Raw genomic sequence first — 14,368 nt, 5'->3', positions numbered from 1 at the left:
AAAGCAGAAAGCCACCATCTTGAAACCTTCAGACTCGGGATGGCAAAATCCTTAGTGAGTGCTTTTAGAAATACTACGGGTTTTCCGTCTTTATCCCCTCGAAATGTAATTTTTAAAGAACCTCTGAGACTAATAAGAAATAACCTTTCTTTGGTTTACTGCTTAGCTTCTAAAGGCAGAGAATTACTTAAGAAACCAAACCTAACAGTTCAACGTGGCAAAGGCACATTTCAAGAACAAGAGTTTACAGTGAAAATTTTTAAAAAACCCGCATCTTTATTTTTCCCCGAGTGGTAGTGGCGCAAATTAGAGAACTGTTGAGAAAATGGCAGAGAAGTGGCCCACGGTGTTCTGAACCAGTGGGGCATCAGGGAAACAACCACTCAAGCACACAAGTGGCATTTTGTGATCAAATTTATTTTTTGTTTAAATTTCATTTACTTTGTTTTACTGTAATTTACACAAGAGACTGCCAAGTAAACTAGGTATTTTACATTCACCACGCATTCCCTCAAATCTCCACAGTTGTTAGAAAAACATTAGAATCCATGCGCTGGGCTCTCATTTCCATGTACGCCCAGCTCCCGATGAGGCTACAGATGCCAGTGAGAGTTAAGTCCATTAAAAGGAGAGGGCGAGACTCTTTATTTCACAAAATTAGCAATAATCTTCTTGCACCAAATGCTTTGCAGACAACGATTATGCTTTGACAACACCTATCTTACAACAGTGCCCAGAGAGTAAACATTGGTCTTGATCCTGAGTACACAGAGGACATATGCAACGTAGGGTCCGGAGCCAAGGCCAGCAGGCCATCGCGGTGCGGCAGTGATCCTGAACGTCCTGGTCTGAGTCACTGCCACCGCCTCGGTGGGGACACAGGGCATGTGGGCAGGACTGTCAGGAAATCAGGTTACAAACTGATATGACCACAGGGGCTGGCGTGTGGCAGGAGGGACGAGAGGTTAAAGACGACAGGTTGTGACCAGAAGGCTTCAACAGTATCACTCTAGTCAAGCCTCCAGGACTGACTGGAGAAAAACTGCTTCGGACAGAGAAAGCTGATGAAAATCTTACCTACTTACGGTTCCTTTTTTAAAGAAAGACGACGACGACAAGGGGGCTGAGGCAGCTTCCCAGCATGTTTGTGACGCTTGCTCATGACGGGTTCCCGGGGCGCTGGCCCCTCAGCAGGGCCTCGGCCTAGGAAGGTGTGCAGACAGGCTGGTGCTGCCCCCCAAGCCCTCCCTCCCTGCTACCTCAAAGGAGCCTTCTCCCTTAGGGTGTGTTTCAATATGAAAAGAGCAACCCTCATCACTATCTGTGTTCTACCACGTAAGCTGTGAGGAATCTAGATCATTTGCATAGTTTCCAAGCTCTAATTTCAGAAAACAGTCATTCCTGAAACAAGACTCCGTGGAAATGCTCTATTTCCAAGTTTTCCTGCAGCCTATGATGCTATTAATTTCTTCATCAATTTCTTTGTTTGCCTAACAGGAGACTGAAAATTGTATAGTGTTTATTATAAATCACAAGCCGTCATCTCCATTTTTGCTAGGTTTGATGTAGAAAAATACTTGAAATTTAGAATACAAAAATCCAATAAAAACTGGAATTTTTTTTTTTAAACGATTTCTCCCTCAGGGCAAACAAGTAAAAACTGGTGGGTAACTACACTCCTTACTAATAGACATTGTCCAATTTGAATTTAAGATAATAACCATCCAGAAATAAATTGTTATAAATACATTCAGCGTTTACATTCCAGATTCATTGAAATACCAAAAGATTTTGAATAAATTTTTCTGTGGGAGTCTGTTGCTTATGGGACTAAAATAAAAATTTAGAAGAGACAGATTTAAAAGAACAGAAGAGTAATAAAAGGCTATATATATATATATATATATTGGTCCACAATTCGACATTTATGAAACATACCAGCTAGTATTACATTGCAGTCAATTTGTCCATTAATGGTATTACTCTGATAATTATTAAAATCTGTTCCAGGTACATATATTGAAAATATTTTCTTTTGCATTCTTGCTGAAGATAGGTACAGTACTTTGGAGAAGTTGTACTAATCCCTTCAGTATGTCTGTATGTACATATATACACAAGTGCATGTAGTTTCATCTGTAGCTCTACATGCACCTTATATACAGCTACAGACACACACACACACACACACACGTACACACGTGGTTGGAATCTGTGTACGTGGGGACACAGTCACAAGCACATGTCTGGGAGACGTCCACACTGCAAGACACTGGTCAGATTCTTCTTCACTCATCACTGGCTGCACTTGTTCCCCTCACTTGACCTTGATTACGTAACTGTAAGAAAAGCAAAAGATGGTGCAGTGTGTTAAAAATACAGAGACACACAAAAAAATGTTATCATCTTGTCGCACACATTCTCCAAGAAAAACAAAATATCCTCAACAGGGCAAAACTTCTGGCAGAAAAGGTCCCCAACTACTACATTTTAAAACTGAAATCTCTTGAGGACTTCAGTCTTACCAATGGTGTAACATTTTGTTTCATCAGAGGAAAATACATTGCAAGTGGAAATAAATCACAGAACTTAGAAGAACTTAACACAAGTAACCATGACTTACATTTTTATTTGTTTTAACAAACACTGCAAAGACAGGGCTCTGGAGGAACCCTGGCAGAGTTCATTCATCCTTCTTTGTACGACTACTTCTGTTCACGACTGAATACTTCATTTCTCCCGTGTTCAGTAATTTGATAATCCAAGAGCAGGGAGCCCATGTGAGTGGGCAGCAAAGAACCACAGTGAGTGAGGGGAGTGTTTTATCTTGTTCTTTTCCTCAGTAAACATCATGGTTCAATAGTAACAACTGACGATTTGTGTTGACTCACACTGGTGCCAGTATGTCGGGGAGATTTTGAAGCTCTTTTTACCCCCCATCTTATCTGGGCATATAGATTCGTGTTAGGGAAATAGGCCTCAGAAATGTTTTAGATTGCAGTGAAAACCAAAGTGTATTTATACACATTAAAGCTAACTGTAAAGGTAGCTAAAGATTCAACATGAAGGAAGATCTCCAGATGTTCAGAAAAACTTTCCACTACAATGAATCACTGAGGTTGGCCCTTATGGTATGGGACGAAGGATCTCTGGTTTAAAATGCTTTTACATGTTTCCCTACTAACCACATATGATCCTATTGAGAAATAGGTCAATTAAGTGGCCATCAATGGAAACTCAGCTGGCTTCTGGGACACCACTAGGTGATGAATGAATATGCCTGGCAGCTGGTTTCTGTCTGGCCCTAACACTGAGAATGGAGACTCCGATAGTCAACCTGTTCCACAGATGAAACTCTTACAGAATAATAAGTCAAGTGTCCCACGTCAATCTCTAACACATGTATCTCTTTCAATTCTAAAAATTACACCACATTTAACACTTAGTCTCTGCTCAGCAAGTTAACTACCCATTACCACAAAGGTGTTGGTTTTTAAACATTCTTTTTACCCAGGTCTTCACTTACACAGTTTGATATTGCCTCTGACCCTACAGGGACTCATCTAGACATCAGCAGCCGACGTGCCTCGGACGGTACCCTTCTTACGCATCTAAACGTAAAATAAAATCATGAGCTGCCAAAATCACAGACTCTAAATTGGGTTAGTAAGCAAGGGGAGACAAAGATGTAGGAAAAACTGCGAATGACCACGGTCTGTTTATAACCACATCCACACTGAGAATGGAGTTCTGAGACTCCACTAGTAACACTGGACTAAGGAAAATCTTGCAAAAGGCTTTTCTTGTAACAGCACACAAAAAATGTGCGTGTATTCTTGAGCCTAGGAAAGGGAAGCCTGCACACTGATGATGTGAAATTATCAAAGACAGCCAAGGGTAAACGAACTGCTCGCCAATATAACATGAGAAGGCGCCCTGACGGTCTCAGTCCTGTTTTCACAGTCCCTAGACCAGACAGGAAGCCACGAGGGGTGGCCACCTCCACTGCTTCTGAGACCAGAGCCCCTGACAGGAGTTCTTCATGGGAAGTTTATTTAAAAGAGGAAGGACAAAAGGAAGAACAAGTGAGCACAGGCACAATGTATGAGAAACAAAAAAGGACATGAGGCTGCATCAGAAAGGCAGGCATTCATTACAATAGCCTACGGACAACTTTTTAAAAACCCAATGAGAGAATCAGAAAAGAGTGGACAGAAACGGAACAGATATAATAGCCACACTGCTACAACTCAGCACTTGTCCCCCATCCCCCAGAAGTGCCAGTTGTGACGTACGGGCAGAAGGGCCACCCCAGGTACTTCTTCAGCAGCTGAGCCAACCCCACCCTTCTCTTCAGGATTCCAGGCAGGGGCGTTCCTGTCATGCCTAAGCTCTCAGATGCGGTGCCTTTCCTCCAGGGCCAAAACCCATTTGAAAGAAATCCAAGTCTTAAAATATGTGTGAATTAAGAAGATAACTACATAATGTATCACACTCTGTCATCAGGTGTCAGGGAAACAGGAGTCAAGGAAAGGGGACCCTCTGTGCTAGAGAGGGCTCAGCAGCCGGAAGCCTCATCAGGAGGCAGGTGCTTTCTGGGCAGGTATGTTGGCCTGCAGGCCCACAGCCTGAAGATGCCACAAACCACTTGCTGGGGCTCAGAGCAACAGCGATGTGATGTGGAATAAGGCATTCGCCGATGACCCACAGCAAAGTAAATGGGATTTTACATTATGATGATCAGCATATAATGCTGAAATTGCCTTAAAACGTTTTTGAAACATTTAACAAAGAAACTGCCGTGTACCCCCACCCCACCCCCAAGCCCTGAACCAGCAAGAGATTTCTACCAAGGTCATGTGGGAATCTGTCAGTCTGAACCATATAGGCACAGTAATGAGGTTTTCTAATAAACGGGTCCTCTGTGTAACTATGTGCCTACCTCACAGCCTGGCCCGGAGAAACAAGGAGCTGAGCCTGTAGGCCCATGGCAAGAGGCAGGAGCGGGCATCCACACCTCCTGGTCCGGCACTCACTGTGCGTACACTGGGACTGCTCTGATTCCCGCTGTCCTGACACTGAATTTGGCAGGGAGGTAAGAGCACTCCCCTGAGGGAAGGGGTTCCAGCCAAATTCTGTCTTGGGGTTCAGAGCTCAAACTATGGAGGGCTTCATCCCTCCATTCCCCTGAGGGAAGGGGTTCCAGCCAAATTCTGTCTTGGGGTTCAGAGCTCAAACTATGGAGGGCTTCATCCCTCACCCTCCAACTGTGACCCCTTCTCCTCATGTTCCGGACAGTCCTTGCAGCATAAAAATTAAAACCAAAAGCAAAAACCTCCATCCTGAGAGCTCAAACCATGAAAAATAGGTTTTATTTTTAGAGCGCTGGTTAAGTCCTTTTTGAAGACACCAAGGCTGTGCCATGAGCTTAGGAAGAAGGAGTGTAATCGTGCTGCTTTTTTTGGTAACGTTCAGCTGAGCCTAGCTGCCCAGAGGGGCTGGAGAAGGGCCGTCAGGTGTCTCCGCAGCACGCGGAAGGAGCACCAGCCAAGGCGGGGGGAGGAGGGACCAAAGCTGGCTGGTGGTAGGAGTGCTTCTCAGAGAAGGGCACTGGACTCTTGGAAAAGGGAAGACAGAAGCGGGAAAGAGAGGGGCAAGTAATCATGGTTTACTCGTGGCTGTTTAAATATTTAGGGGACAGCCTAAAATTAAGGGGGTGAGGGAGAGTCCTCCACACCTGCCATTCTGTCACCCTCCTCCCGAGATCCAGAACTCAGAGTCGTACTCTTAGTATGAGATACAGAGTCAAAAGAGGCTTCTATTGTCTGGCCTCAAAACCGAACTCCAATTTACAATGCTGTCTCCATGGCAAAACATGTTCCAAGCTCCAAAAAATCAACTTAAAAACTTTTGGAACAAAATCCATTCATAAGTTGGAGACGGCTGAAAGTTTACTTTCTGTATAAGATAAGGTTAAAACATTTTATTGCCTTATAAAGAAAATATGTCCTAGTCCTCTCACAAGGTTTGTATAAAGCTAATTAGAAGCAGATCTGCCGTAATCACCAAAAGTAAGCAATTTTAAACACAGATTCTTTACGATGCTGCGTGCCAGACAGATTTTCTTCTGTGCCAAAGAACCGGATCTGCTGCCACTCTCCTGTGATGCACTGGAGGCCCTGCCTCATACCCAAGCGTCTGTCAAACGCTCCCACCTGCAGGGCCTCCAAAACTGGGACCACTGGCGGGACTCTGGCTGATGCATGGAGACCACTGGCCCATCCTGGACAGTCCCTGGGCTCACGTCCCCCGAGGAGGGGCTCACTTTCACCTGAAAAGCAGCGTGGCCCGGAGCAAAAGCAGAGCCAGGCACTTCTAAGAGGAAGTGGGAAGAATCCATGCCCCGCAGAAAGGGGGCGCTCGTGCGCTGCAGGGCCTGCCCTGCTCACCGGGGCTGGGCAGGAGCTGGGGTGGGCTTCAGCATCAACGAATTTCTGCGTAACACTTGCTAAAGAGCTGAGGATTAAGTACTACCTGTAGGAGGGACTTCTGGAATGTGTGGAATGTGTGACTCGGTGGCTAGCCTTCTCTGACAATGACAACAAAGTGAGCCAAAGCCACCTTGGTCTGATAAAGTGAGTGTCTAAAAGGACTGTGAGCTAGGTCCCAGCACGGAGAGCTGACGCATGACAGAGAATATGAAACCACTGGGCATTTCACAGGTAACAAACTCCAAATCCATAAAGCTCTAGTCTACTTTCATGCGAGATGCTCAAGTAAAGCAAAATGAGAACATGCAAGGGGATGTTAGTGTCTAAGCAAGTGGATTTTCACGAGGATATATATTTAAAAATGACCAGTAACAACACTCTTCTGAATTCTTAAGTCTACACTTACTCATAAGCACATACACAGCTAGAAAGGAAAAATGAGAGAGTTTCCACAGAGGGGAAGTCTTACTGTTTCTAGTTCTTTCTGAGTTTCATCCTCCATCCTCCGAATGTCTTCCATTGTCAGATCAATCCACTTGTCGATCCAACAAAAAAGCTGGCGATGGAAGTTTGTAAATATCCTTTTTTCTTGCTTTTCAAACAAAGAAGAAAAGTAGTATAAGAGGGCAAAAATCTAAGGTTAGTAACATACTAACTTTCTACTTCCCAATTAACCCATGCAATCTATATATACTTGGAAAAGACCACTGTGTCGATTAGTGGAAGTATTAGTTCCATCCCATTATCATTCTGTAAAACAAAATTTAAAAATCTCCCTGTGAAACGTGACATCTCTCCTAGCAGAGGCCACACAACGTCCCAGAACGGGGAAAAAAACGTGGTGTGCACGCTCTGATCCAACATAAACTTCTGCTAGGCGCGGTCTATATGTACCTTTTTCTAAATCTCATGACCAAGGGTCAGCTTGATTTCTTCTGTTGTTAAAACTCTACATGGTCGTTCGTAACTTCTCTGTGATTCAGAGGAATATTGTGAGGCTGAATATAATGTGTACCGAACAAAAGAATCTTGGGTTCTTTGGAGTAACATATTTAAATTAAGAATTATTACATACTCTCCATCAATTTTTCTACTTTAACGTTACTCTCTATAAAAAAACCATACGTTTAATGAGTGATTTTAATTGCTACGTTATTTAAATGTTACTAAAATTTCCCCAGAAGAGAGAAGAGCTCACTGAACAAAAACGGTACTTTAATACTTTTGGACAATCTTCAACTTAAAATTTTTTTTCCATGAACAGAAGGGACTTCATCAATTACATGTGTGACGAACTAGATTGTTAATCTATTACTCTGATCCAAGAGGAAGGAAGGAAGCCAGTGCTTACAGAATGCCTTCCGTGGGCCAGCTGCAAGCAGCCCCAAGAGTAATCAGTGTCCAGCACATTAGGACCCTTTTTAAAAAATGTCAGAGCGGTTATAGCTTAAAAGCAGAAAAATCCTGGTAGAATGGTTACAACCATTTGTGGATTCAGAGGTATAACAATAATAGAAGAAAGAGTCACACTACAGGAAATGTAAACACCAAAGAAAGTTCCCATGTTTCTTATATGTGTACAACATGGGTGTTTCTTTACACAGCTACAATTCTCTCCTCCTTCTAGATCAAAGTGTCCATGTTACTTTCACTCTAATAAAGACAACATATGAAAGAGGTCATTGAAACTTGGGTCCTCAGATTCTGTCACTCTAGCTTCAGACTGTAACTACTCTCAGTAAGGACCTCTAAGAAGACCTCCCAGGAGAAAGTGCAAAGTACATAAGAAAGTGCGTGTCAAGAGAGCGCGTGAGTGGGTACCCAGCTGAGGTTGGACAGAGGAGCCCCTCAGCAGGCAAGGCCTGGCCTCTTCCTCCAGCCAATGCCAGGCCACCAGGTCCCCTTGGGGACAGGCTGCACATGGAGAGGGCTCTCTGTGAAACAGCTGGGGCAAACCACCAGGACAGCACCTTGAACAAAACCACTGCTATGCTCCTCCCCAAAGAAAGCTCCTTAAACCCTGATGGTATCTGTCTGCTGTTTCTGGGCAGAAAAGGGCAGAGAAGAATTACATGGAGACAATAACTGTAACCCAAGAAGCGAGACAAAGACATGGTAACAGAAAATACCCCATTAACAGCTACCTAAATTTAAGTCTCTGCATTTTGAACAGACTTTACCTTCTGAATGAAGTTTTCCACTTTGCTCTGCAGTCCCCACCACTTGAATTTGATGGTCACCAGCTTATAGGCACACATCTGAGGACAGTCAGGGTTGTTCGCCAGCTCCTTCTAGAGGACGAAAATTGAAAAGGAGAAATCGAGACTTCAATATTTATATTTTTATTAAAAATGACCGTTGTGTAGCGACGTCACAGACATACGTGAAGAAAAGTACAATTTCACATGTGCTTAGTTCAGGTACTTGGAAATTCGAAATCATTTTAGTAAAAGCAGTGGTATTCCCCCATGGCAAACCCCCTTCCACAGATGAGGTTACTTCTTGGCTCTACAGTTTAATAGGTGCACTGTTGTGCCTCAAATTACACTGTTCAGATTTTCTAATACCAAAGTCTATCCACATCGTATCAATAGTAAGCTTTAACATGTAAGCGGTCACCTAACGCCATTACTGTGCTCTCCCTGTGGAGGAGGTGAGGCACAATAAAGAATGATCAGGAAGTTTAGTCGTCTTCTGTGTCTTTCAGATTCTGGCATGTGGAGTGGCACTGTTTATTAACTGAGGTATTTTTCACAAGGGGGATCTGAAAAGGGATGCAGCAGGCAGCAAAAACGGTCTATAATTGCCAAAGGTTTGAAGGTAGTCCCACACATCCCAACTTGAATTTCTATAAATGGTCACAGCCCATCGTTTAAATGGCATAGTCACGAATCAAATCAAGAGTTGTTCCGGTTAAAAAAAAAAAAAAAAAAAAAGGGAGGGGGGACATTTTTTTTTAAAAAGCAACAAGGGAGAGAGATGAGGGGCTATCTGGATAAAGAGAGACTAAAGAAATATATAATGTCTATATAATGTCTACAATTTACTTTCAGAAAACATTAAAAAGCAATTAGAATTTGGAACCTCAGATTATGTCACCCTAGGTTCAGCCAAAAAAACTTTTAAATATGTATGTGTGTCAAGACAGGGGGAGAGGGAAGGAAGGGAAGAGAGGGAAAAAACAAAGATGGTGAAGCGCTAACGATGGCCAAATCTAGGTAGAGGTGCTCACTGTTACACACTTTCAGTGTTTTGCCTAATTTTGAAACTTGCGTTGTAAATGTGCGGCAGGGGACTGCAATCTATGCTACTACTCCCCTTCCCTGGGAGCCCAGGACAGGCTCTGCCTTACTAAGTCCAGGGCGCTAGCACGTTTGTTTGGGGGGAAGGGATAAGGAGTGGGTGAGCCAGGAGCTTCATGAGACCGAGACAGTCCTGGGCAGACCCAGAAGAGTGCCTGGGACTTGGTAAGCAGACACGGTCCTGCCTCTGGAGCTCCCAGGCTGTATGGAGAGCAGGTAGGTATTGGTGCACTTGGAAGACAAAAGCTACAGACCCCTGAGGGGACTCAATCAGGTGGTATAGCTGGGGGAAGTCAAGGGGTTACCACAGATTACCTCACTCTCCTCCTCATTCTTTCAGAGAGTAGGAATTACCGGGTTGAATTTGCAAAACAACTTTAAATAGAGTTTCTCAAAAGAGTACAAAGTCATGTGCAACACTATGAGGGCCCTTTTTATAAGAAGAATCGCCGGGGGAAAAGGTGAAGCAGCCTTTCTCAAGGGTTCTTCCCCGTCGTTCACCACTGCTCTCAGCTTCACACCACATTCAGGACATCACTATGCCAGCATCGCGTCACACCGTGTGCCACCGTCCCTTCTTGTCAGCTGCAACCCTTTCATGCGTCCACCTTCAGTACGTCCACTGTGTGTAGCCAACATTCGTTCCATTCAGCCATATGTACATAAGTTCGAAAAATGACGAATTCCTAGGTCATATTCTAAAACCTCAAAATTATTCTTCATTTATGCAATCATAGCAGACCACATTTCCCCCCAAATCCTCGGTAACATTCCAGTTTCGAGTGAATTCTCAAGACAAGACAGATGGAAAAATTCTATCTTGGTGTTATTAATAGGACTCTAAGTTCTACAGAGTCCTGCGTGATTGATCAACTTCTCTCAGAAAACCTCTGCTGTTATAACATCTCATCTTTTTAATGAGCTGGTACAGGGGTTAAATCAGCCAGGTGCCACCACATGCATTTAAATAAAAACATGACATACAGCAAACTGTCCTTGAGCAGGTGAATTCTATGTCAACAGAAGAACTTGGTTAGCAGAGCTCTATCTTCCCATGACATCCCCCCCATAAAAGAGTACTAACGTGCACAATCCCATACACTTTAGGAGCAAGTTTAATTCAGCAAGTATTAAGAGGGTGCCACTCCAACCCCATCTGTGCCAAGTGTTGTAAGAGAACACAAAAGTGGTGGTGGAGAGGCGAGTAATTGCATGTGCACAAATAACGATAAAACCACTATCTCTGGTGCTAATCATCTCTGCCAGAAGGGCCACCCTTCTGGTGCTGTGGTCTGAAACACACTTGCAGCTTCCCCTCCCTGACCCGCAGGCCCCACGCACTTCAGACGGGCTCCTGTGTGTGCAAGTAGCCCACCAGCCTTCCACAAGACATAATTAGATTCTGAGTGCCCAGCCTCACCGAGACCATCACAAGGCTGGTCTTTCACAAATCACTTTTTTCCGGTAAGCAATGAGCCGGCATTGAGGTACTCTCTCAATCAACAAGTAGCACTGAAAACCTTCATAATGAAACACAATTTGGGTATATGAAGAATACAGTACTTAAAATTATGAGATATACCTGCTAAACAGTAGCATAAACTAGGAGTAAGGGGATGTGGGTTGCAATTCCCATTATGCAAGTAACTTCCTATGTTAGGTGGGTAGGATCCTTCACCTCTGTGGGCCTTGCTTCGTCAGTAAAAGGAAAGGCTGGGCTCAACTTTTCATCTTCCACTGAGGCGATGCTAAAAGGTAAGTGAACTTTGTTCCTCCAGGGTCAGAGCTGGCACACGTCCTTGGGATCCAATGGCTTAAGGCTTCCTATAATTTTGTATTTGATTCCATAATGGGCTTAGCAAAGTATCCTCCTGCCTATGCACTTGGGCTGAATATCCTCTGCGGCTAAGAACCTCTGATGCACCGCTGATTTGCCTTAAGATACCTTCCAGAAGGAACATTCCAAGGCCCTATTAATTATGGGCTGCTGATATCTTCGTTCTGAAACTCCAAATCATTGGACACCTTAGTGTGCTAAATGAAAACCCTGGATGTTTCCAGCAGAACCAGACTCCTCAGAATTCTCCTACCATTTTATAAAAATGGCAGGACAAAGCATGGATCTAATTAAAGGGTAAGCTAAATTTAACACAAATATGCTTATACCACCCTTGGGCTCCAAGAGCAGAGCATACACACACGACTCCAACAATTATCTAAGTTTGTTTCTCACATGCTTTCTCGTGACTCTGGCAGTCTGCTCAAATCAATTAAAAGAATACTGGTAATTTACAAACACTGATCTATAAAATTTAGTTTAAGTCATGGGACAGAATGAACCCATTCTCTGAACTATCTTCCTCAAATCTAAAATACATATTCCAGTCTCATCTGCTTTTTTGTTTTTCCATATAACTTACAAGTGGGGTGCCTAGGTGGCTCAGTCGATTAATAAGCGTCCAACTTCAGCTCAGGTCATAATCTTGCTGTTTGTGAGTTCGAGCCCCGCATCAGGCTCTGTGCTGACAGCTCAGAGCCTGGAGCCTGCTTCCAATTCTGTCTCCCTCTCTCTCTGCCCCTCCCCCACTCATGCTCTCTCTCTCAAAAAAAAAAAACTAAAAAAAAAAACCTTTACAAACGATCATTAAAAAAAATTCATAAGAATATGTACAAGTTAAAAAACAAAAAAGTAAATGAACAGCCTGCTGCCTTTATTTTTTAGTGTAATTCTTTACAGCATCAACACCTCACAGTATGAGGTGAAGATGATTTATAGAAACATAATGTCAAATAACCACAGGAAAAAATGGAGAACACAGAAGCTATATATTTTTAATATATGTATTATTAATATATATGTGATATTTGGGGCACCTGGGTGGCTCGGTTGGTTAAGTGTCCAACTCCTGATTTTGGTTCAGGTCATGATCTCACAGTTGTGAGACTGAGCCCCGTGTCAGGCTCGCACTGGGCAGAGAGCCTACTTACGATTCTCTCTCTGCCCCTCCCTCCCTCTCTCAAAAAAATTATTTAAAAAAATATGTGATATTTAAGGTCTCATTCAGTTCTTAAAATGATTCACACAATTCACCTCCTAATGTGAACTATGCATGACCTTATGACTAGTGATTAGATTAAGAAATGGCTTGAAACATCTCCATTCTTAGGGGCATCTGGCTGGCTCAGTTGGAAGAGCATGGGACTCTTGATCTCAGGGTGCTGAGTTTTAGTCCCGTGTGTTGGGGATGGAGATTAAACAAACAAATAAAAGTCTCCAGGGGCGCCTGGGTGGCTCAGTAGGTTAAGCATCTGACTCTTGACTTCAGCTCAGGTCATGACCTCACAGTTTGGTGATCCATCCCCATGTCGGACTCTGCACTAACAGTGTGGAGCCTGCTTGGGATTCTCTCTCTGCCCCTCCTCTGCTCTTTCTCAAAATAAATAAATAAACAAACATTTTTTATAAAGTTCCCATATGTAGTGAAAACAAAGAAATAAACACTTAGGAAAAGCACCCATACGTAATAAAAATAAAGGAATAAACAGGAAAAGGCTCCACACGTAAGGAAACAGAAATTAGGGAGACTGCCTAGATGCAGTTAAGTAAGAGCTGACACCACCCTGCGGCACCCTCCTTGGAGTGGGATCTGACCCTGTGCCACTAAAACATACCCGATGTATGACCACATACCTACCCTTTAACCATGTAATTCCACTTTCAGAAATGTATCCCAATTCATCAGTAACACTACAGGTCTATTTATAAGAGCAAAACCCTGGACTTAATGGTGAAGCACTTCATAACAACAGGCTACGACATACACAGACATTAAAAACCATTTTTTCAAAGAAGGCCTAACAATGTAAAGATTTTTAAAAGGCATAATACAAACATAAACAGCTACCTCTATGCATGGTAGAAACAATTATTAACAAAATACACTACATCTATCAGGATATATAACAAATAGCAATAATTAAATGGTGAGAGTGTAATTGTTTTTCTGTGTACAATTTTTTACTTTTGAAACTTAAGAAGTTACATCGTTTTGTAATCAGGAAAAAAACCAATACGCTTCAACAATACAAGAGTTTTTGCCCTAAGGTGACTATTTCAGGACAAGGGATTATTTTGTCCTAAATTTATCTGGGTACTATTTCAAATCTTCATTCTTCTTTTGACTATAAATAATCTAAATGTTTTCCTGCTTTTGGTTTTGATATTTAATAAATAAAAACTAAACAAAATCAAGCTAAAAGCTGAATTAAGATCTTAAATAGGTAACTTTAGTCCAGCCCATATTACATTTTTCCTAATCTTAAACTTCTGAAGTAAAAATGAGGTACACATGCAGAGTAGAATATGATATACTCTTCAGAGTCATCAGAAATATTCTTGTGAAAAAACGTGTGACTTTCAAAATGCGATAAATCTCAATGGGGCAAATATTTGGCATTCTACATTCAGAGGAATGTTCTAGGCTCCTCGGATCCACAGAACCCAAAGGAGTTCCAGCTTGTCTGTCCATTCCTCAGGATGTTCACTGGTGCAGAGCAAAGCTTCCTCGCTAGCCT

At 42.8% G+C, this 14,368-nt stretch overlaps 1 protein-coding gene across 2 annotated transcripts in view; it reads right to left on the bottom strand.

Moving 5' to 3' along the window:
* Positions 1-396: 396 nt before the first annotated feature.
* Positions 397-14,368, bottom strand: part of PITPNB (phosphatidylinositol transfer protein beta) — a 64,187-nt gene continuing 50,215 nt past the window's right edge. The window contains exons 9-12 of one of the 2 annotated variants that reach the window (XM_077761666.1): positions 8,672-8,782; positions 6,961-7,083; positions 3,527-3,611; positions 397-2,339 (exon numbers count right to left, since the gene is read on the bottom strand). In XM_077761666.1, the coding sequence (XP_077617792.1) occupies positions 3,564-3,611; positions 6,961-7,083; positions 8,672-8,782 (282 nt within the window). In that variant the 3' untranslated portion in view covers positions 397-2,339; positions 3,527-3,563. The remainder of the gene's footprint in view (positions 2,340-3,526; positions 3,612-6,960; positions 7,084-8,671; positions 8,783-14,368) is intronic. The other variant, XM_077761665.1, reaches the window with a different exon arrangement.

Source organism: Crocuta crocuta, unplaced genomic scaffold (assembly GCF_008692635.1).
Source record: "Crocuta crocuta isolate KB4526 unplaced genomic scaffold, BGI_CrCroc_1.0 scaffold348, whole genome shotgun sequence".
Taxonomy (NCBI): Eukaryota; Metazoa; Chordata; class Mammalia; order Carnivora; family Hyaenidae; genus Crocuta; species Crocuta crocuta.
Note: the sequence above shows the minus strand (reverse complement) of the source record. Positions and strands in the feature narration are given on the sequence as shown.